The 24,426-nt window shown below is 47.1% G+C and overlaps 1 protein-coding gene and 1 pseudogene across 1 annotated transcript in view; one reads left to right on the top strand and one right to left on the bottom strand.

The window, feature by feature from the left end:
* Positions 1-5,732: 5,732 nt before the first annotated feature.
* Positions 5,733-6,262, bottom strand: LOC117998049 (annotated as a pseudogene).
* A 5,747-nt stretch (positions 6,263-12,009) lies between these two features.
* Positions 12,010-24,426, top strand: part of PPP2R1A (protein phosphatase 2 scaffold subunit Aalpha) — a 38,717-nt gene continuing 26,300 nt past the window's right edge. Inside the window, exon 1 of the mRNA XM_034987157.1 lies at positions 12,010-12,248. Coding sequence (XP_034843048.1) covers positions 12,171-12,248 — 78 coding nt within the window. The 5' untranslated portion in view covers positions 12,010-12,170. The remainder of the gene's footprint in view (positions 12,249-24,426) is intronic.

The raw sequence follows: 24,426 nt of genomic DNA on the forward strand, positions 1-24,426 counted from the left end.
CTGAGCCGAAGGCAGTCGCTTAACCGACTGAGCCACCCAGGCGCCCCGGCGGTCTGTGTTATTAAGCGTATGAAGAAATTTAAAGATTTTATTTATTTATTTGAGAGAGAGAATGAGATAGAGAGCATGAGAAGGGGGTGGGTCAGAGAGAGAGGCAGACTCCCTGATGAGCAGGGAGCCCGACGTGGGACTCGATCCCGGGACTCCAGGTTCATGACCTGAGTCGAAGGCAGTTGCTTAACCGACTGAGCCACCCAGGCGCCCAAGCGTATGAAGAAATTAATGGCCGAGGGCCCGACTGTCAGCGTCGGTTGTCGGTGTGAGTGATTCTACTTGTGGGGCCTTGTGACGAAGAACTGGAGTGGTATAGGTGTGTGTCAGTGCACGCGCTGTCTTGTCCAGGTTCACACTTCACTGTGGGGCTCAGACACGGGGAAACCTCGGGTGAAGGGTGTTAGCAAATGGGCGTTTCTGGTTAAGATTTCAGACTTAAGGGGCGCCTGGGTGGCTCAGTTGGTTAAGAGTCTGCCTTGGCTCTCAGATCGTGGTCTCAGGATGCTGGGATGAGGCCGGCGTCGGTCACCCTGCTCAGCGGGTAGTCCACTTCTTCCTCTCCCTCTGCCCCTCCCCCCTGCTTGTGTGCTCGCTCTCTTTAAATTTAATTTTAAAAGATTTTAAATTTATTCATTTGAGAGAGACAGAGAGAAGGAGCGAGCACATGAGAAACGGGGCGGGTCAGAGGGAGAGGGAGAAGCTGACTCTCTGCTTAGCAGGGATGATCGATGCGGGGCTCGATCCCAGGACTCTGGGATCATGACTTGACCTGAAGGCGGACGCCTAACTGACTGAGCCACCAGACTACCTTAAGGATATAAATTTCTCTCCATGCACTGGTTTAGTCTACTTCTCGCTAGTTTTGATGTTTAAAATTTTCTGTCATTCAGTGTATTAGTATTCTATTGGTATGTAACAGACTTAGTGGTTTAAAACAACACACATTTATTGTCTCAGTTTCTACAGTTCACAAGTCCAGGCACAGTTTACCTGGGTCCTCTGCTCTGAGTCTCGCAAAGCCATAATCGTTTCCCAGACTGTGCTGTCATTTGGAGGCTCAGCTGGGGAAGAATTTTCTTCCAAACTCCCTTAGGTTGTTGCAGAAATCATTTCGTTCCTGCTGTGTGATTGCAGAGCCCAACTTTTTTGCTGGCTCTAAGCTGGCGGGCCAACCTCAGGTCCTCAAGGCCCTCTTTGGTTCCTTGTTACATAGCCCTCTCCATAAGAAGTTCACACCATGGCTGTTTGCTTCTGCAAAGCCAACAAGAGAGAATCAAGCTCCGGTTGGCTAAGACATAGTCTTATATAATGTAACGTAACTATGGGAGTGATATCACATCACCTTTGGTGTATTCTTTTGGCTGGAATGAAGTCACAGATCCCACCCATGCTCAAAGGGAGTGGATTATGTGGGGATGACACCCAAAAACCAGAGATCATGGGGCCTACCCCTTTAAGTTTAAAGAATTTTCAAATTTTCATTGTGTTTTCTTTTTTGACCTGTTATTTAATTTATTTAATAATTTTCAAATATGTGAGGATTTTGCAGTTTGTTTTCTTTTGTTAATTTTTAACTTAGTTCATGACAGTTGGAGAACATGCTCTGTATTATTTCAGTCCTTTTAAATGAGTAGAGACTTGTCTTCTGGCCAAATATGTATTTGGAAAGTGTGCATGTGTTTTCTTGAGGGGTATTAGCATGACCCTTGAGTCATGTTTACTATTCACATTATTAACATATTCTTCATTCTTCTTCATTTTTTGTTTGCTCATCTTACCAGTGAGTAAGCGAGATATATTAAAATTTCTTACAACAAATGTGAATTTTCAGTTTTTCCCGTAGTTGTTGATTTTTGCCTTACATATTTTAAATTCATGTAGTTAATTGTTAAATAACTATGGTGAGAACCTTTTATCATTATGAAATACTTCTCTATCCTGTTATTTTTTCCCTTGAAGTCCTCTTTCTTTTGGTTAACATTTTCATATATCTTTTACAGTCCTTTTAATCTTTCTGTATCCTTCAGTATTAGATGTAAAAATATTGAGAGGGCAAGGGTGTTTTTATCTCTTCAAAGATAGGAATTTTTTCTTTTGCTTCTCCCGGGTGTTTATGAGTCCTAGCAATCCAAGTTCATATTTCCTTAAGGGATTGAGAATTTTTAGGCTCACCCAATGATTTGAAGTTGGGCTGCAGTCCACCTTTATTTTTAGGACACTGTCTTTGGGGTCTCAAGCCAAAAAGCTGGTGTTCCTAGGGCTTTGATCTTGGTAGATCGAGGACTCTTGACTTGCATTCCTTTGACCCTGTCTTGGTCAAGATAAGCACATAAGCACAGCTCAGTCCCAAAACCAACTCTTTGTTATTAGCAGGGACTCTCTGGTGAAAGTGGCCCCAAGTAAAGGAGCTACTTCTCTGCATTTGAGTTTTTCCCACATCTCAGTCCAGTTCTCTCAAAGCTGAAGGCTTGGTTCATTTATTTTCAGTATCATTTCTTATAGATATTTAAAAGTTAAATTTCCTTCTTTTACTTCAGTATTTCCTAGGTTTACATACATTGTGCTTTCATTGCCATTTAATACTAAATAAGTAAAAATAAAACATTAGTTTTAGATGTAGTGTTCAACCATCTATTAGTTGCATATAACACCCAGTGCTCATCACAACACGTGTCCTCCTTAATACCCATCACCCGGCTTCTTCCACTCCTTCCCTTCTGAAACCCTCAGTTTGTTTCCTGGAGTCCTGAGTCTCTCATGGTTTGTCTCCCTCTCTGATTTCTTCCCATTCAGTTTTCCTTCCCTTCCCCTATGGTCCTCTGCACTATTCCTTATGTTCCACATATGCGTGAAACCATATAATTGTCTTTCTCTGCTTGACTTATTTCACTTAGCATAATTCCCTCCAGTTCCCTCCATGTCAACGCAAATGATAGGTATTCATCCTTTCTGATGGCTGAGTACTATTCCATTGTATATATGGACCACATCTTCTTATCCATTCATCTGTTGAAGGGCATCTTGGCTCCTTCCACAGTTTGGCTATTGTGGACATTGCTGCTATGAACATTGGGGTGCATGTGCCCCTTTTTTTCACTACATCTGTGTTTTGGGGGTAAATTCCTAGGAGTGCAATTGCTGGGTCATAGGGTAGCTCTATTTTTAACTTTTTGAGGCACCCCCACACTGTTTTCCAAAGTGGCTGTACAACTTGTATTCCCACCAACAGTATAAGATGGTTCCCCTTTCTCCACATCCTTGCCAACATATGTAGTTTCCTGCCTTGTTAATTTTTGCCATTCTAACTGGTGTAAGGCAGTATCTTATTGTGGTTTTGATTTGTATTCCCTGATGGCTAGTGTTGTTGAACATTTTTTCATGTGTCTATTAGCCATTTGTATGTCTTCTTTGGAGACGTGTCTGTTCATGTCTTCTGCCCATTTCTTGACTGGATTATTTGGTTTTGGGGTGTTGAGTGTGAGAAGTTCTTTATAGATCTTAGATACTAGTTCTTTATCCATAATGTCATTTGCAGATATCTTCTCCCATTCTGTAGGTTGCTTTTTAGTTTTGTTGACTGTTTCCTTTGCTGTGCAGAAGTTTTTATCTTGATGAGGTCCCAGAAGTTCATTTGTGCTTTTGTTTCCCTTGCCTTTGGAGACATATCTTGAAAGAAGTTGCTGTGGCTGAGGTCGAAGAGGTTGCTGCCTGTGTTCTCCTCTAGGATTTTGATGGATTCCTGTCTCACATTGAGGTCTTTCATCCATTTTGAGTTTATCTTTGTACAGGTGTAAGAGAATGGTCCAGCTTCATTCTTCTGCATGAGGCTGTCCAATTTTCCCAGCACCATTTATTGAAGAGACTGTCTTTTTTCCATTGGATATTCTCTCCTGCTTTGCCGAAAATTAGTTGATCATAGAGTTGAGGGTCCATTTCTGGAGACTATATTCTGTTCTGTTGATCTATGTGTCTGTTTTTGTGCCAATACCATGCTGTCTTGATGATCACAGCTTGGAAATATAGCTTAAAGTCAGGCATTGTGATGCCCCCAGCTTTGGTTTTCTTTTTCAACAATCCCCTGGTGATTCGGGGTCTTTTCTGGTTCCATACAAATTTTAGGATTGTTTGTTCCAGCTCTGTGAAAAATGTCGATGGTAATTTGATAGGCATTGCATTGAATGTGTAGATTACTCTGGGTAGCGTAGACATTTCCACAATGTTTATTCTTCCAATCCATGAGTATGGAATCTTTTTCCATCTCTTTGTGTCTTCCTCAATTTCTTTCATAAGTGTTCTGTATTTTCTAGAGTATAGATCCTTTACCTCTTTGGTTAGGTTTATTCCTAGGTACCTTACAGTTTTTGATGCAATTGTAAATGGAATTGATTCCCTTATTTCTCTTTCTTCCATCACATTGTTAGTGTATAGAAATGCAGCTGATTTCTGTGCATTGATTTTGTATCCTGCCATGTTGCTGAATTGCTGTATGAGTTCTAGCAATTTTGGGGTGTAGTCTTTTGGGTTTTCCAGATAAAGTATCATGTCATCTTCGAAGAGAGTTTGACTTCTTTTTTGCTGATTGAATATCTTTTATTTCTTTTTGTTGTTTGATTGCTGAGGCTAGGACTTCTAGTGCTATGTTGAACAACAGTGGTGAGAGTGGGCATCCCTGTTGTGTTCCTGACCTTAGGGGAAAAGCACTCAGTTTTTCCCCATTGAGAATGATGTTCTCTTTGGGCTTTTTGTAAATGGCTTTTATGATATTGAGGTATGTTCCCTCTATCCCAGTACTTTGAAGAGTTGTTTTGTTTTGTTTCGTTTTTGTTAGAACAACTCAGCAAAATAAAATTCCGGTTTATTGTTGGACAACATTGTTTCACACATACATCAAACAGGCCAAAAAAAAAAAAAATAAACAACAACTTCATAGACAAAAAAGGAAAAAAGAAACCTTTTATCTTTGGCCTTTTTAACCATCTCATACAAACCAACTACTTATAGTACAGCTAAGTACATACACAGAAATAGTTACTGGAATGCTCAGAATAAGATTTTTTGTTGTTTTTGCTTTTTTTTACAAGTTTTTTTTTCTCTCCTTTGAGATTATAATAACATGGTCACAGCACAAGTAAAGTCAGAAGTAAGACAGAGAACGCTCCCAAGACTGGTTTGGTGATCTGAGGTCATTAAAAATGGCTGACCTCATGGGGTGTTTGGGTGGCTCAGTCATTAAGCGTCTGCCTTGGCTCAGGTCATGATCCCAGGGTCCTAGGATCGAGCCCCGCATTGGGCTCCCTGCTCCGTGGGAAGCCTGCTTCTCCCTCTCCCACTCCCCCTGTTTGTGTTCCTGCTCTCGCTCTCTCTCTGTCAAATAAATAAATAAAATCTTTAAAAAAATGGCTGACCCCTAACAATATGTACAAAAATGTAAAATGTAAATAAAAGTACCAACAAATTTTCCTCTTTAAAGTACTTTTAAGAAACAAAAGCAGGGCCTTGGAAGTTTTGGTTCTTTTTTCCTCCCCTGTTGCAAACTCACCTTGTGTTCTGGTTGGGTGGTGGAGAGCGTGTGTCATCTGTGGGTGGCGCTGCCCGGTTGGGCAGGTGGGCAGGACTCTCGAAGGTGACCACGTTTAGATCTGAGACGGGAAGTGGAGGGTTAAGAGGTCACAGTGGCCTTTTTTTGTTAAGTTTAACTTTTCCTTTTTTTGCTGTCTAGTCATCCTCATTAGTCTTCTGCTTCTTGGTGTCGACATCGTCATCTTCATCATCTTCAGCTGCCCGTTTATCCGTAGCTGCCTCGGCCTCCTCATCTTCATCTCCATCTTCTTCCTCACCGTTACTTCCTCCTCCTCTTCCAACCCCCCTTTTCCTCTTCTTCATCTACCTCATTGTCAGCCTCCTGCTCCCCATTTTCCTCATTAGCGTTCCCATTAGCAGGTGCATCTCTTCCATTCTCTGCCCTCTCCACAACTTCCTTCTTCTCCTTTAAGTCCTTTGTGGTGATCTCAGAGCTGGTGTCCATGGCTGTATCTGACATGATGAGGCACCCCGGTGACCCGATGCAGCGGATTTAAAAAAAGCAAGAGTTCAAGGACACTGGCGAGAAAGCTGCCGGAGTCCGCGGTGGCGGAGGAGGTGGGGCAGAGGTGGTTGCTTCGTGGAACTGGGAGCCCAACAGGGAACAATGCAAAGATGGCTTTTCAGAGCAGCCAGCGGGGCTGTACTTTGAAGAGTTTTAATCAGGAAAGGATGCTGTATTTTATCAAATGCTTTTTTTGCAGCAATTGAGAGGATCATATGGTTCTTGTCTCTTATTAATGTTATCTATCACGATGATTGATTTGCGAATGTTGAACCACCCTTGCATCCCAGTAATAAACCCCACCTGGTGGTGGTGAATAGTCCTTTTAATGTACTGTTGAATCCTATTGGCTAGGATCTTGTTGAGTATTTTGGCATCCATGTTCTTCAGGGATATTGGTCTGTAATTCTCCTTTTTTTTTTTTTTAAAGATTTTATTTATTTATTTGAGAGAGAATGAGATAGAGAGCATGAGAGGGGGGAGGGTCAGAGGGAGAAGCAGGCTCCCCACCGAGCAGGGAGCCCGATGCGGGACTTGATCCAGGGACTCCAGGATCATGACCTGAGCCGAAGGCAGTCGCCCAACCAACTGAGCCACCCAGGCGCCCTGTAATTCTCCTTTTTGATGGGGTCTTTGTCTGGTTGTGGGATCAGGGTAATGCTGGCCTCACAGAATGAGTTTGGAAGTTTTCCTCCCATTTCTATTTTTTTTGAAGCAGCTTCAGTAGAATAGGTATTCATTCTTCTTTAAATGTTTGGTAGAATTCCCCCGGGAAGCCATCTGGCCCTAGACTCTTGTTTTTTGGGAGGTTTTTGATCACTGCTTCAATTTCATTACTGATTTGTTGTATGTGTGGATAGTGAATTCTATTTTCTTCTGATAAGCTAACAAGTTTCATTGAGAATATGTGATATAGTTCCTTCTTTTTTTTTTTTTGATATTTTTTTTGAGAGAGAGAATGAGAGAGAGAGAGCACATGAGAGGGGGGAGGGTCAGAGGGAGAAGCAGACTCCCCGCTGAGCAGGGAGCCCGATGTGGGACTCGATCCTGGGACTCCAGGATCATGACCTGAGCCGAAGGCAGTCGCTTAACCGACTGAGCCACCCAGGCGCCCCATGATATAGTTCCTTCTTGTCATTTGCTCTCACCTCTCCTTGCTCACGCAGGTTAACTTACCTCTCCCTTGGATCTCTCTTTCCCATGAAGTCTCCTGGTAAATCAGTGTTTCTTCCCAGTTCTTCAGTCTTTCACAGTCCAACAGCAGCACAAGACCAAGGGCAGTCTTGGTATCAAAAATCTTCAATGGATCTTTTTACTCAATCTGTCATAACCTAATTTTTAAGGGAAAGGTTCACCCTATTGGGGAACAATTCTCCCTGAGCCTCTCAATTTTTTTCATATATTATATCAGCTTCTGTTCTGGACTAGCTTGCAAAGGTTTTTGTGTAACAGCCTCTGAGGATGGCAATGCTGTCTTTCTTGGGGGAAAGGGCAGATTAACTACCTGACCAATGTACTAGACCGATGGACAGAGGCAAATGTTGGGCAGGTGCATTTATGATTCACTTGAAAAGACTGGCTTTTCTGAAGCTTAGTGTTCTTCAGCTGTGACACGAACCTACTGTATGTGCAGCGTCCACCTGGATCTCTTTGCATGGCCTCCATGAGGCTTGTGGAAGCACAGGGAAGAGATGTGAACCAGAAACTCTTGCTGCCTGTTGTTCATGAATAACTATGCCTTTTGTCTCTGTCCCTGGACTCTCATGTCTTCTCCCAGCATCCATGCAACTAGCAGGCTAACTTACTGGTTTGCAAATGGAGTAACATTTTACACCCTTTACCTTTCTTGACAGTCTTGGCAGGGAGGATGGGATAGCCATTGAACCCTACAGGCACTGGCCTTTGGGAGTTGCCATAGTAGCAGAGAGAGAAGCTAAGTTAATGTGGTCCTTAGGGCCTCCCTCTGTCTGTATGGAGTGATATAAGAGAATTCCACAGGCTGGGTAGCTTATACCCAAGTTCATATGTCACAGTTTTGGAGGATGAAAATCTGAGATCAGGGTGCCAGTGTGGTCGGCGAGGCCCTTCCTGTGGGTTGCAGCCTTCTGGGATCTTCACAAGGTGGGAGGAGCGAGGGAGCTCTCAGGCCTCTTAGTAAAGGGCCCCAATCCCATTCATGGGGCAGAGCCTCCCAATCACTTCCCAAAGGCCCCACATCCAAATGTCATCGCCTTGGGAGTTAGGTCTCACTGTATGAAATTTGAGGGGACACAAAGAGGCCATAGCCGGACCCTTTGGGAAAAGTTCAACACCAGTTGTTTCTACATCACAATGTAATAGGCATTGTGGTGCTACAGGCTTGTGCTTCCCATCCCAGAAGTGCCAGAGGGGAGTTTCCCAGTCAGGGTGAGGTGTAGGTAGAGAAGTGTTACTGGGACACAGGGCCTTTCATTTGCCACCAGTGGGGTGGGGGGTGATTGAGGGGAGTAAGGATTTAGGTCAACCTCTGATATACCAGGTTCTCAGAACGTACGTGATATTCTGTCCGTTGGCAAGTTAGAGGCCTGAGTCTCAGTTGCCCTGTCTCAGGGGCTATCACCTCTCTGCCAGTAGGGGTGGCTGATATAACCTGACCAAATTCAGAGTCCTGTTTCCCAGTGACAATTCACTGGAACTCTATGGCAAGGTGCACAGTGCTCATTCCCTCCAACAGTGAAGGAAAACCCTGGTCTCTTTGGCTTCCCATCATTTAAAAGGGGGTCCAGCCCCTACTGGACTCCTGGCATATGGGAGATGACACAAGTCTCTGTTAGGGATGAGTCTGTCCTTTGGAGCCTTTGGCAAAGGGAGGAAGCCTCCACCTGGAAACCCCACTTGGTGTATGGATTTGGGACCTCCTGACACAACTAACAGGCGTGCCCTTTTAAAATAGCAGTGATTGGGGCGCCTGGGTGGCTCAGTCGTTAAGCGTCTGCCTTCGGCTCAGGTCATGATCCCAGGGTCCTGGGATCGAGCCCCACATCGGGCTCCCTGCTTGGCGGGAAGCCTGCTTCTCCCTCTCCCACCTCCCCTGCTTGTGTTCCCTCTCTCACCGTGTCTCTCTCTGTCAAATAAATAAATAAAATCTTTAAAAAATAAAATAAAATAAAATAGCAGTGATTAAAACCCAAACTAAATGAAGTTTTTTACAAAAGAGCGATGAGCTTATTAGGGAGCTCTCCTCAAAACTGACCCTTAGATGTGTTGTGAGTGTGATGAGGGACCAGAAGGCAAGCTGAGAACAAAGCACAAGCTGACACCCCGCAAATTGAACCCTACAGGCACTGGCCTTTGGGAGTTGCCATAGTAACAGAGAGACGCTAAGTTAATGTGGTCCTTGGGGCCTCCCTCAGTCTGCGTGGAGTGGTATAAGAGAATCCAACAGGCTGGGTAGCTTATACCCAAATTCATATCTCAGACTCACCCTACCCCGCTGGTGGCACATGAAAGGCCCTGTGTCCCAGTAACACTTCTCTACCTGCACCTCACCCTGACTGGGACAACCCTTGCTGTCTTAAAGCTAAGGGAAGGAAAAACAAATGGTTAATTATAGAGATTATAGTCCTGCAAGACGTGAGTCTCCCTCAGTTTACAAATGTCTTAGAGATTTACAAGAAAAAAGCATTCTTACCAATAACCTAACTTCCAGAAGGAAGTGTCTTAATATTAATGCTTTGCTAGAGGGAAAAACCACCTTGACTTGACAATGGCAAGTCCTCCAATATCTTGTAGGTCCTCTTTAGTGTATGAAATTTCTTTTGAAAATCTCCCTTTTCTTTACCTCCCCCAACTCCCAAGTATATAATAGTCACCCCTCACAGTCCAGGTGCAGCAGCACTTTCTGCCCATGGGTCCTGTCCCCACGCTTTAATAAAATCACCTTTTTGCATCAAAGATGTCTCAAGAATTCTTTCTTGGCCATCGGCTCCTGACCTCACCAACATTCAAAAACTACATCAGCTCTCTGGCCTGATATTCCAGTTTTGGAATGAGTCAACATGGACTCGACTGTAACAGGGTAGGAAGGGCCCCAAAAGTCCCGTGTCCCATAGAAAGTGCATATTCAAGAATGAAGGCTGACTCTTTCCAGCAGCGTCTCAGCTTGACAGGAATAAGTGGTACCTATCCCTTCACAGGAAATTTTAAGCTCTACATTGTAGCCAAAGCCACTGGTCCTAGGAACCCTCATGCATGGCCCTGATCACTGATGGTTTAGGTGTCCCCTGGGCCACTGGGTCTGGTTAGTCTCATGCCACCTCTGCAGAACCGAAATCAGAGGCAGGTCCTTCCTTCATTGTCACATCTCAGAAACCTGGGCTGCTGCCAAGGGTCCAGCTGTTCAGTATGTTATTTGGAAAACTATGGACCTGCAGATTAAGGACCCCCTCCATCCACTCACTGCCTTGTTGGGCTATGTACTGTGGAAACCAATTGCAGTGCTGAAATACTTGTCTGGGTCACTCATTTAGATGCCTATGGTAAGGGTCTGTTCTTCACAGAGACTGACCAGAATCAAGCTGCTGATTGAGCCTGTTTCTGACGCAAGAGGTATCTCTGCATGGCACACTTGTGACACCCCCCCCCAGCATTATTGAGGTATATTTGAGAAATAAAATCGTATGACACTTAAAATGCACCCTTAGCTATGAAGACCCATAGTCTCAGTGAGCTGGTAGGGTGGTGGGGAGATCTTGGGCACATGGAGGTCAAGGATTGAAATATGCAACATCCCCACCGTTCCCTTTTTACAGGAAGCAGCAGTTTCCTAAGTGGAGTGGTGAGGGGTGTTTGGAAAAGAAACTTGGGTTGTTCAGATGTGTCCAGGAGTCCTAGCTCAGCCTTGCCCTTCAAGAGGTGCAACGAAGGGGGAAGAATCAACCCAGGCCTTCCCTTCCCCATCCCCAACTCCCTCTGTTAAGGTGGTCCTCAGAGGTGGGTGGGGGACTTTGATGAGTGAGGCTTGGAACAGAGATTAGTCAGAGGCAACAGTGCTCCCACTGTGTGAGGAGACCGACTCCGACGCATGGTCACAGTGCCAGCCCTAGGGATGGATTTTCGGAGACAGAGACAGACGGACACGCGGGGTTGTGATGGTGGTGGTTGTAGGTGGTTCTGGGGGCTGGAGGACCAAGGCTGAAGAGAAGCAGTGAAGGGGAGACATTTATGCAGAGATCTGAGCATTAAATAGGAACTGCTCTCCAAGTAAAGGGATGGTTTGGATAAATGCTGTTTGACGTGAAAAAGCATGATGTCGTGAGAGGGCACGAATTTTCCAGGACCGCTGACGTGTAAAACCGGGAGTGGAAGATGTGCCTAAACCCGGTTTAGGAACCAGACCCACAAGGGCCTTGAATATCAGCCCGAGGGTTTTGAGTTTCATCCAGAGGCAAGTCACCACCCTTCTTTGGGCCTCCGCATAATAAGGCAAAAACCAAGGCTCACTCCCGTCTCCTCCCTCACAAAGTTGCCGCTAAAAGCCCACCAGCCACCAGGACACTGGAGCAGGAGCCAAAACTTGCAGGCTGTCTGGGTACCCCCCCACATGACGTCATGCAATCCTAGCAACGCATGCGCAGAAGCTTTGTGCCGGACTCGCCAGAGGGCAGGTTTTGCCTCCTTTGAATGCCTCCGTTTATTGGCTAGGAACAACTGCTCGTCTCGCTCGTTGTCAGCGGCGACGTAGGCGGGTACAATCTTGGTCTCTAAGATACCGCGTACTTCCGTTTCCTTCCCCTCTCCGCTGTACTGAGGCAGCCTGACCGCAATGCCTTCGACCAATGGCAAATGGGCAGTGGGCGGGGCCTCGCTTGTCCGGACCAACGAAATGCGGGTTTGGCCCGGCGTAGCGCGGCCAATGACCGTGGGGCAGCCCCTGTAAAGTGGCTCGGGCGCCCCCACGCTCGTCTTTCGCCCTCTTTCCAGCCCTACCCCTCCCTGCCCCTTTTTCAGCACGGCGCCGGCCGCAGCCTGACAGGGACGGGACGGAGCCAAGATGGCGGCCGCCGACGGCGACGACTCGCTGTACCCCATCGCGGTGTTGATAGACGAGCTTCGCAACGAGGATGTTCAGGTCCGGAGGCCCCGGGGGTCTTGGGGAATACGGGAAGGGGTAATGGGGGCGCGGACGGCCCTTGCGGAGAAGGCTCAGTGTTCGCTGGGAGTGGCGGAAGGGGGCGGCGGCCAATCAGCGCCCAGCTCTCACGTCTCCAGGACCCCAGGCTGGATGAGGCGGCGCACGGGATTGGGTATTAGCCCACCGGAGGGCGGGAGGCAGGCCACCCTGGAGGGGTCCCGGGCCTGCCAAGGTGCACGCGGCGGCCCGGGTCCACGGAAGCCGCGACCGGGGAAGGGGTCGGGCCACTGGGTGGGGCAGGGGGAAGGGCTCGGTGATTGGCGGCTGCCGCTGAATGGCCCCTTGGGGACGGGGGCACGCGGCTTGCTCCGAGTGGGGGAGGGGCCCGGCAGGTTTTCTCCTTACTCTGCTCCGGCGGCTGGGCCCCCGCACTGTGGGGTGAACTTCCTAAATGGGGACCGAGAGATGACAGCTCCCTTCCCCAGTTCCTGCTCTCCCTTCCTCTTCGGTTTCCGTGTAGATTCCCGAAGGGGAGGGGCGGCGAAATCACTCCATTCCCAAGGGGGCAACTAGCCAAATCGAAACGCGGATTTAGGTAGAAAGTCTCCCCCCTTCTGGGATCCTGCCGAGCCGCGGGTGGGCGGTTTACTCAACAGGCTAACACGTTTCTGGGGAGCGGGACGGGGGCCCGGCTGAGCCGCGCTGGCGAATGGTTGAGAAGGCTACGGACTCCAGGGTTTGTCCATCCCAGCTCCACCTCCCACCCGCCGTGTGACCTTGTGCAAATTACTTCGCGGCTCTGGGCCCGTTTCCCCTGAAATGTGGGCTAATAATAGTTTAGGCCTCCCTGGGTGGTTGTGATGGACTAGATGAGTTAAGACTACGAGTAAAATAGAACGGTGCCTCGTTGTTATATAAAGGCCCAGTAAATGTTAGCGGCAGTTATTGGGAGGAGTGATTGAAGAGCTCCCATTCCACTTATAGGGGCCTCAATTTTTGTTTATGAAATTGAGCGGACGTCACTGGGCGCAGCCTCTGAAGTTCGAGGTACATCACTGGTTGTGGAGTCAGACAGACTCCTGGCGCTTCTACTTCTTCCTAATTGACATGGGCAAGTTGGGTAATCTCCTTAGTCCTTGGCTTTCCTCTTCTCTCAAATGGAGGTAATTATCTAGTTCATAGGGCTCTTGTGTGAATTCGTTTGTTCAGTAAACACTTGCCACCTATCAGTTAGGGCCCTGAGGACGTAATGGTGACACCAGTTGGTATTCAGGAGGCACCAGCTGTGAAACAGCTGAATACATTATGAACAGGTGCGAGATGTGGGAAGACAACAACAGGGTATTGTGATGGTGAATCAGTATTTATTGGGCCTCAGCTCTGAGTAGGGCATTATTTTAGGCACAGGTATACAACAGGGAACCGAAACTAGTGGCCTCATGGAGCTTTATGTCGCAGTGCGGGGAAACTGACGATGAGACAATTAAGTTAAAATGTACACTATGTAAGATGGCGATAAGTGCTTTGGAGAAAAATGAAGCAGGGATGTGGAGGACAGGAAAGTGTTACAAGTTTAGATAGAATGGCTAGGGAAGGCCTTATTGCGAAGGGGACATTTGAGCAGAGATGTGAACTGAGGAGCAGGCCCTCATAGATATCTGGGGAATAGCATTCCAGGTAAAGGAAGCGAGTGCAAAGGTCCTGAGGCAGCAATATGCAATGCATGTTCTGTGAACTGCAGGAAGCCAGTGTGACTGGAGCCAAGAGAATGAGTCGTTGGTGTTGGGAGATGAAAATGAAAGGGGCTATGACTCAGAAGGATCTTGTGAGCAGTCACTTAAACCAGGTGTTGCCAGATCATTGAGCACGATTCAAGAAGGAGTTCTTGAGATGTTTTACAGTGCAACTTGACAAGTTTATTTAGTAGCATGGGGGTAGAAGGAGCTGTACTTCTGCTGTATGAAGCCAGTGGTTATATGCTTAGTGCTCAAGGGGCAGGGGACGTGCAGGGAGTATTAGATCATAAATGTTTTCTTTGGATTTCTACTCGTAAAACTACTTTCACAAGGTTTCTCTGGTGCTTATCATTTAGCTTGGTATTAACTCTTGGTGAGATGTATAGGCAGTCATGAGACCCTTTAAGAACGTAGCAAACAGCTCCTATTTGCTCCTTACTGAAACTATGCAGGCTATACGTCAGCCTTCTAGGCTAAAGGTGAACATTTTCCTGCTTCTTTCCCTCATCACAGGGATTGGCAAATGGCCAGGGGTGGCCCTTTGCGTTTTTATTTTTAAATAAATTATTATTTGAAAACACAGACCCTTTCATTTACATACTATCCAGGGCTGCTTTTGTGACACAACAGCAGGGTAGAATTGAGTAGTTGCAACAGAGACCGTTTGGCCCCTTAAAGCCTATAATATTTCCTACCTAGTTCTTTACAGTAAAGAGAATGCCAGCCTTTGACTTAAGCCACCTCTGTATTAAATCCCATCCTCTCTTCCCCACCCTGCTGCCCACCTCCCTGCCCCCAAAGTGGCCCATGTTATCAGGTCCTTACAAACCTTGGTAGACATGTGCTGTTCAGTGTGGTGGCCACTTTGTGGCTGTTGAACACATGAGATGTGGCTAGATTGAGTTGAGATGTACTTGTAAATAACATACATACCAGATTTCAAAGACGTGCTATGGAGAGTGTTAAACATCTCAGTGAAGCTTTTCATCTTGATTACCCGTTGAAATGATAAAAATTTGGGGTTGAATAAAATACATTAAGATTAATTTTGTATGCGTATTACTTTTTTAAAATGTTACCAGAAAATATAAACTTACATGTATGGCTTGCGTTTATTGTCTGCATTTTCTTTCTTTTTTTTTTTGTCTGCATTTTTTTTCTATTGGGTTTTTATTTTTTTAAACACTAAATATTTTGTTCTACAACTTGCACTTTTCACTTAGTATTTCTTCCGTATCTTTTCATGCAGGTACATACAGATCTGTGTTTAAAAGGAGTTTGAACATTTTCCCAAGAATCAGAGACCAAATCTCAGAGATTGCATCTGTGCCCATGTGTGTGGGCTTTCTGAGGACAGGGCTTGGCTCTGATTCATCTCTTAGGATTCAGTGGCTCAGTACAGGCCTCAGAATTGAGGAGCTCAGAAAGGGTTGAATAAAAATAACAGCTGGTATCTCTTGGGTGCTTGCTCTAAGCTAACTGCTACAAAGGGCAGTACATTTACGAGCTTCCTGAATTCTCAGCCACCCTCTGAAGTAGGTCCTGTGCATACCTACGTTTTCCTGATGAGGAAATGAAGCACAGCATAGTATGTAACTTGGCCAAATTCATGCAGCTGAGAAGTGGAGGACCCAGGAAAGGTTCCCAAAGGAAGTGTAAGACCTGAGGAGAGAAGAGAATTTCGGGTGGACAGAGACTTGCTGACCATATCCATATGCCAGGTATTTTAATTGGCCTTTAATGAGACAGTCTAGGATACTAGGAAGAACATGGGTTTTGGAATCCTCTAGTCTTGATTGATTTGCTCAGCAAATACATGTTCAGCACCTCCTATGCGCCAGACTGTTTTAAATGCTAGAATATGGCAGGGAGTAAAACAGCAAAGCTGCTGCCTTCATGGAGCTTACGGTCTAGTAGAGGAGGCAGGCAGTGGATCAGGAGTGTGATGTCAGTGGCAGTAATTGCTTACTAGAAGAATAAGGCAGGCGGGCGCCTGGGTGGCTCAGTCGGTTGGGCGTCTGCCTTCGGCTCAGGTCATGATCCTGGAGTCCCTGGATCGAGTCCCGCATCGGGCTCCCTGCTTGGCAGGGAGTCTGCTTCGTCCTCTGACCCTATCCCCTCTCATGTGTTCTCTCTCTCTCATTCTCTCTCTCTCAAATAAATAAATAAAATCTTTAAAAAAAAAAAAAAAGAATAAGGCAGGCATCAGGGTCTAGAGCAAGCCCAGGGCTGCTGGTTTTTTGTTTGTTTGTTTAATTTTATTTATTTGTTTTTAAAGGTTTTATTTATTTGAGGGAGAGGGAGAAGCAGACTCCCCACTGAGCCCGATGTGGGGCTCAATCCCAGGACTTGTAGATCATGACCTGAGGGAAAGTCAGCTGCTTAACCAGCTGAGACCCCCAGGCGCCCCCCAGGGCTGCTTTTTAGATAGGGTAGTGAGGGAAGGTGATAGTGGAGGAAGTGAGGGTCTCTGAGGAAGTGATAGTGAGCAAGGACTTGAAGAAATGAGGGAGAATGAATGGGGGGGGCAGTCCAAACAGTTGGTACAAAGACCCTGAGGTGGGAGCATGCTCATTGTGTTAGAGAAGAGCAAGCAGGCCAGCGTGGCTAAAGCAGAAAGAATGGCAAAGTGGTGAGAGGTGAGGACTAGTCCAGAATGAGATAAGTGAAGGCCCGTGGACCAGAGCGAGGGCTTCTCTGAGTTTCAGGAGCTGTTGCAAGGATTTGCGTGGAAGAATGACATGTTCTGACTTAATTCTAAAGGATCCTCCCGGCTGTTGAGTAGGGGCCGGGCAGGAGCAGATAGACCTATTGGGGTGTCCTTTCAGAGCACCCAGGACTGGTGTTGGCATGGATGTAGTGAGAAGAGGTTAGATTCTGGGTATGTTGAGAGGAGGGCTGTTGGGGTTTGCTGGTGGATAGGATGTAATGTGTTGGGTGGTGAAGGGGGAGTCAGGGGTGACTGAGCTTTGAATCCCAGCTCTGCCAGTTTTTTCCCTGTGTGTGCTTGGACCAATTCCTTTTCTTCATTGGGCCGGGATTCCTCAACTGTAGAGCGGGACTAATGATGAGGAAGCAGCATCTGCTGTGGAGGTTGTGAAGATGCAGTGGAATCGGCAAATTAAGTGGCTGCCTAGAAGTAAGCATTCAGTAAGTGACGACGTTGTTCAGTTGTTGTGGTAGCTTATTGTTTTATACTTGGGAAAATGATGTGCAAAGAGATCGCGTCCCTTAGCTAAGGCCTCCCCAGTCAGTAGGAGGCAGAGGCTGGACTGCAGTATCCGTAGGTGTTTGGGGCCCCATGTTGCTTACAGTGTGGTCCACTGGTTGAGAGGCTAGATCTCTGTGTTAGACCTTCTCTGTGTTTTCTCATCTGTAAAATGGGATTTTGTAATTTAGGAGTTTGTAAGGGGGTTGTGAGGATTAAATAGTGTGGTACATGGAAAATGCTTAGAACAGTCAGTGCCTGACGTGTTATAAGTATTTAGTAAGTGTTGGCCCGTTGTAGTCATGGTGGTGATAAGATAATGGGGGCTTTGTCAAGGTCAGGTGCTTGGGTATTTTTAAAGACTGTTCTGTTTATTTAAGAGAGAGCACGCATGCATGAGCGAGAGCAGGGAGAGGGAGAAGCAGACTCCCTGCTGAGCGTGGAGCCTGATGTGGGGCTTGATCCCAGGACCTGGAGATCATGACCTGAGCTGAAATCAGTAATTGGACACCCAACCTGCTGCGCCACCCAGGAGTCTTTAAAGACTATTCTTTTCATGATTACTCTAAGCAGTGGTTCTCAACTTGGGCTGGCTTCGTTTCCCCAGGAGACAGATGTCCGGAGATATTTTCGGCTGTGTCAGGGCTGGTGGGGGGAGTGCATCTGGGATCCCGCGGGGAGGGGCCGGTGATGCTGCCCAGCGTCGTACGACACACAGGACGGCCCCCACCACAGGGGTGATCCAGCTCAGTTAGAAACCCTGCCATGTGCCCAGTAGCATGGTGAGTACTTTGTGCTAAGTCCTCACAGGAGACATCTGAGACAGGTGCTAATTCACTTTCCTTTAAAAGTTTTTTTAGTAGTTAAATATCAGATGTCAGAAATTGCCACACATTTTCACCCGTCCTCACCCTCCCTCAGGTTTTTTGGGGGTTTGTTTTTAAGTATTTTAAGATTTTTTTTATTTATTTATTTATCTGAAAGAGAGAGACACAGTGAGAGAGGGAACACAAGCAGGGGGGGTGGGAGAGGGAGAAGCAGGCTTCCCACCGAGCAGGGAGCCCGATGTGGGGCTTGATCCCAGGACCCCGGGATCATGACCTGAGCCGAAGGCAGTCGCTTAACCAACTGAGCCACCCAGGCGCCCTGTTTTTAAGTATTTTAAAAGTCAGTTCCAGGCTTCAGACATTTTCTCCACGTGCTTTGTTAGGCATGGCTAAAACCGGATGTTTTTATAGCCATGGTGCAATCATCTGCATCATGCCAAGCAGTTCTAACTGTGATTCCTCAGTATCATTTAAACCTCAGTTCATAATCAGATTTCCCCGATTGCTTCAGAAGTCTCCTTTACATTTGGCTTGTTTAAAACAGTTTGTGAATTTGTGAATCTTGGCATTTAATCAATAAGGATACTCAGTTTCCCACAGCCTAGTAAGTAATGACACTAGGAAATAGCCAAGGGCACTGGGTTTCAGGGCAGCATTCACTCCTTACCACCAACTGAGCCCCCTGTGCAAAGTCTAGGCCTGGAAGTAACACAGGGAGACAGTGCCATGGGTGGAAGCAGACTGGGATTTTGAATCCTGGTCTGGCCACTTTCCAAATTATTCAACCCTTCTGGCCTTGGTTTTCTTGTTAAATGAAAAAAGGGTGGAAGACTCAGAGGCTGGGTGGTGTGGGTTAGTGAGACAGACTGTGTAAAGACCCTGCAGTCACTGGCTACTGTCTGAGACCTTGCAGCAGCTTGCCCCATGTCCATGTCTCAGGAACGTGGAGTTAAAGCTCCGACTTCTTTTAATGGGATGCATGGGGAACTGGTGAAGCAGAACTTAGAACTAAGGTTGCTCTCTGAAAGTTTAAACTGGAAGAGAGGAGTTGTGTAGGAAGGCAGTGCAGAACTGGGTTCAGGTTGCAGGTTCCGTCCCAGTTCACTGGGTGGCCTGCATTCTCCTCTCTGCCTTGCTTGCCTGGCTGTAGGATGAGTGTGGGGCTGATGTCTGTCTCTTGCGCGAAAAGAGAGAACATGTGTATAGAGTACCTAGCTGTGTACCTGGCACATATTTTTTTTTTTTTTTTAAGATTTTATTTATTTATTTGAGAGAGAGAGCATGAGAGGGGGGAGGGTCAGAGGGAGAAGCAGACTCCATGCCGAGCAGGGAGCCCGATGTGGGACTCGATCCCGGGTCTCCAGGATCATGACCTGAGTCGAAGGCAGTCGCCCAACCAACTGAGCCACCCAGGCGCCCCTGTACCTGGCACATATTAAGGACTCTAAATTGTAGTTGAGTTTTTAAAAACTGAAATTGTTTCTTTTTATGCTTTTTTAGCATGCCCAGCCCTGTACTAGGTTCAGGAATCACCATTGATGACAGTCCTGACCCTTGTCCCAGAGACAAGTCACCTTCCAAACGAGGGAAACGGGCACGTCCATAAATGATTATCATGCCAGGCAAACTGCTGCGTGAAGTATTCCCTCCAGTGCTGCAGCTTCTGAGGGTGGAGCGATTACCGTTCACTCCTGCCCCTGAAATGTCAAATACATAAGAGACAGTGGTAAAGAATAACAGCTAACAGTGAGGTGCTTGCAACCTGCCAGGCTCTGTCTCTAGGTTCTCCCTATTTGATCAGTCCAGCAATCCCGTGAATTCAGCACTGTTGTAATTCCCATTTTACAGAGAGGAAACGGAAGCTCCAAGGTGCCCAGACTTGCCCGGGACCCTTAGCTAGTGGGTAAAGCCAGAGTTACGTGCTCATTTGTTATTTAAAAAAAAAAAAAAAAAAAAATCATGTAGAAATACAGGTTGTGATGCCCATTTTCACTCTTCAGCAATGCTAAATGATGACCAGCTGGGTGCTTAGTTTTTCACACCCACATACATTATGTTCATTTAAAAACATGATCCTTTGTGGAATAAGGAAGAAAGATATATAGACTTCAGGACTTTATAGGAGGTAGAGAGACTTGTGTCACTCACTGAGCATTTCCCCCGGCCAGCCGAGGCTCCTTGCTAAAGCACATGCCTTACATTACAGACCCCACCACCCCGTTGACAGCCCCCACCTGTTCCAAACAGTAACAATTTGGAGCATATTCCTCTAGAAACTTTTTATCTCTGCTGTATTCACCTCTGTAGTTCCTTTATTTAAAAAAAAAAATTAATCCCCCAGGTATTTATTAGGCTCTAACTCTGTGCCAGGTGGTGTCCTAGGTTCTTGGGGCACAGGGTGAAGAAGACAGAGTCCCTACCCTGCGAAGCTGATGTTCCGGTGGGGAAGGACAGACTGAACAAAGAAGTCTGTGTCGAGAGTGGTGAGAGGTCATATATGGGGAGAGTGATGGCATGCTATTTTCTCTGGGTGGTCGTATGAGGGGATCCAGCAGAGACCTGGGTGAAGTAGGGGGACACCCTGAGGTGTCTGAAGGGAGAGTGTTTCAGGCTGAGGAAATAGTACATCAGCGAGTGCGAAGAGCTTGGTGAGAGTGGTGTTGCGTTGTTGGTTTGTTGGTTACTCTCAAGGAAACCATTGTGACAGAATTTCCAGGGGCAGGGGGCCGGTGGGCAGGGCGAGTGCGTGGGGAGGGGGCTAGATTACATTGGACTTCATAGGCCATAGCAGGGCCTTTGGATTTCAGTCTGTGAAGGGAAGATGGATTGCCTGTGGCTCAGACCGTACACATTTGTGGCGGGGAAGCTCCCTGGGGCCACACTGCACGTGTTCGTGTCAGGAAGCTTTGTGGATCCAGTGGGAACATGGGCCTTAAAAAGTGAGTAGTTCTTCTACAGGTGGATGTAGCGGCGGGGAGGAAGATTTTATACGTTATGTCTCTCTGTACTGGGCTGTGTGCTGAGGGCTGCTGGGCATACAGGCAGCCCCAGCCCAGGGTGATGGGCTGTCGCGAAACCACGTATGTGGAACGTCACGGGTGCTTGACAGGCACCTGCTTGGGGGGCCGTGCACAGGGTAGACTTCAGCACTATGCCACGATCAAGGGACAGTAAGGATTTCTTACTGATGTTATTAATAGCTGCTCCATCAGGAATGTCACAGAGAACGCAGGACAGAGACGTTTTTTTACCTTGTCATCCTCCCTCCCCCCCCCCCCCCCCCCGGGAGGAAAATCTTTTTTGAAGCTCCTTGGCTGACTTGCCCTTGTCTCTTTGTCCAGAACTAGGTCATGTGCTGAGTTCACTGGAATTCATTTTGTCTATAAATAAGAGAAAAATTCTAAAAGAGGCTTAAATGGCTTGAAGTTTATTTCTGGCTTATAACCAAAAAGTCTGATGGCCGTGCAGGCTGGTGTGCCACTCTTTCACTCTTTGGTGTCAGGGTCTCAGGCTCTTCCATGTTGTACTCTGCTTGTATGTCCTCCATCCTGCCCGCCCCATCTCCAGGTTACCTCACGATCCCCAGGTGGCTGCTGAAGCCCAGCCATCATAGCCCCCCATTCCATGCAGGAAAGAGGGAAGAAGAGTGTGACCGCAGGTCCCCTTAAGGACACTTCCTAGAAGTCACACACACCATTCCCACTGGGATTTCACTGGCCGGGTGTTAATCTCCTGGTCATGTTGGATGAAAAGGCAATTCAGAAATGTCTTTTCCTGGGAGTCGTGTGCACAGCTGAAAACCAGGAGTTATGAGTGGCAGTGTAACCCAGGGCAGGAGCTCTTAACCTGGGGCACGTCCAGAATTCCAGCACAGGTCCGTGAATTCGGATGGGGAATATAACATCTTTATTTTCAATAACCTGTAACTCCAATTTAACCTTCCTCCTATTATGAATTGTAGTATTACAATAGCAAAATATAAATAGTGTCAGCAAAGCCTGTGGAAATCATGACTGTGCACATCTCATTTCAGCTGTTGCAGGTACTTCTAGTGTTGTCTGTGTTCTCCTCTGTTTCAAAATTGTGGTTATTAGACCTGCTCAGGGCACCACTACCCTCCCCCCCAAATTAAAAACACAGAAATGAAAATTGATGGTACTTGTTAAGAGCCAGGTGACTGGGGTTCTCATCCTGGCTCTGCCACCTATAAGCTGTGTGAGGTTACTTAACCTCCCTGTGCCTTTGTTTCCTTGGCCACGTAATGGTTGATCCAGAATCTTCATGAGGTTGTCTCGAGGATCAAATGAGTTAAGACATGAAGGCACCTAGAACGGTGCCTGGCACACCGTATGCACCATGGGAGTATTTATTATTATTTTTCTTTCACCGTAAGAGAAAGGAAAGGAGACCTGGGGGGACAGCTAGCCTGCTGCCACGCGTGCCCTTCTTGTGGTATCTGAACAAAATCGGGATGCTGTCAACAGGGTGAGGTCACAGAGGGTGTTCCCAGGTTTATGTCCTTGGTACTCACAGTAACCTGAGGATGGGTGGTATTATAATCCCCATTTCACAGGTGAGGAAATTGAGGCCCAGAAAGGTACAGAGTGGCCCAGGATCCCAAGCTGCTTAGCCTTGAACCCAGACCACGTGGCTCCAGAGTGCCACCCTGTGCTGCCTTTCTTGAGTATTCCTGGTGCCGCCTGTGCAGACTGACGAAAGTAAGCTGACATTCTCAACGACACCAAAACCAGCATCTCCAGAGACAGGAGGGAGGGGGGCTCTCCAGCATGGCAGAGATGGCCTGATTCCTATGCGCCCACCCCTTGGGCACCTTTCCTAAACTACAGAGATGTTGAGATGAAGAGTCTGGGTGCCTGGCTTCCAGTCTGGGCTCTGCTGCTTTCTGGCAAATGACAGCGTCTCTGTGCCTCAGCATCCTCACCCTTAAACAGTACCTACCTTGGAGCTCAGCTCTCAGGATCCAGTGTGTTACTTCTCCACGTCAAGCACTTGGATGCTGTCAGGCACATCGCAGGCAGTCAGATGTTAGCAGCTGTTGTCGCTGGCCTTGTGCTTGTGCTCATTCCCTGCTGGTGTCTCGTCCTCAGGGCTGCGCGCAGCTGTCGGGGCCCTGGCCCTTGCACGCATTTCCCCATAGCCCAGCTGAGAGAAGAACCCAGAGATCTAACTGGGAGACGACGAAGAGGAAGGAAACAGGCAACTAAGTCAGGATCCCTCCCCCATATTTTATTACGGGAAACTTCAGACCTATAGAACATTTAAAGACTTGTACAAAGGCCAGCAAACTACGGTCCATGGACCGAATTCAGCCCGTGGCCTGCTTTTGCAGATGCAGTTTTGTTGGAACACGGCCCTGCCCCTTAGGCTGCATACGTGTCTGGATCTGTGGCTGCTTTTGCGCCAACGCACAGTTGAGTAGTTAGGGCAGAGACTCCGTGGCCCAAGATGCTGAAAATACGTACTTGCTGGCAATTTACAGGGAAGGTTTATATTTACCGCCTTCTGCCACCACATGTGAGGTTTTTCCCCAGGCCAAGCAGTTCTCTGCAATACCAGCTGGATGTCTTACAATTCAGTTCAGTTGTAACTCTCACCAGAGTCCGCGCCAACCCCGCAGATGAAGGGCTCTGTCCCCCAAGACCACCCCCCATTTCAGACGCCTGTCGCAAGTAATAGGTCCCCACATTACTGACAGCTTCTGTCAGACTTGGCTACAAATTGAGGTTCTCATGACCCTGTCCTTGGATTAATGATTTTTCAGAACAGCTCACAGAACTCAGGGAAACACTTAACGTTTATCAGCTTATCATCTTATAAAAGATATGATAAAGGATTTAGATGAACACGCACATGAAGAGCTACATAGGGTGAGGTCTGGAAGGGTCCTGCATACAGGAGCTTCTGTTCCTCATCAGTTGGGGTGTGCCACCCTCTTGGTATATGGATGTTTTCACCAACCTGGAAGCTCCCCAAGCTCTGTATTTTGAGGATTTTTGTGAAAGCTTCATCATGCAGGCATGGTTGATCATTAAGTCCATTTCCAGCTGCTCTCCCAGTGATGAGGGTAGGGCTGAAAGTTCCAAGCTTCTGACTATGGCTTGGTCTTTCTGGTGACCAGTCCCCATCCAGGAGCCCACCAAGATATGCTTCATTAGAACGGAAGACATTGCTGTCACTGAGGAAATTCCAAGGAACTCTGTGCAGGAACCAGGGGCAGAGACCAGTAAACATATCTTCTGTTTCACTGTTTCACAAGGACTCCCCCCTAAATTTGGGATGATTTCATCTTGAGATGCTGACTTAATTACATCTGCAAAGTCCCTATTTTCACATTCTTGAGTCCTGGGGGTTAGGACTAGAGCATATCTTCTGGGGGCCACTAT

This window comes from Mirounga leonina, unplaced genomic scaffold, assembly GCF_011800145.1.
Source record: "Mirounga leonina isolate KUSES-001 unplaced genomic scaffold, KU_Mleo_1.0 Mir_376, whole genome shotgun sequence".
NCBI classification, from domain to species: Eukaryota; Metazoa; Chordata; class Mammalia; order Carnivora; family Phocidae; genus Mirounga; species Mirounga leonina.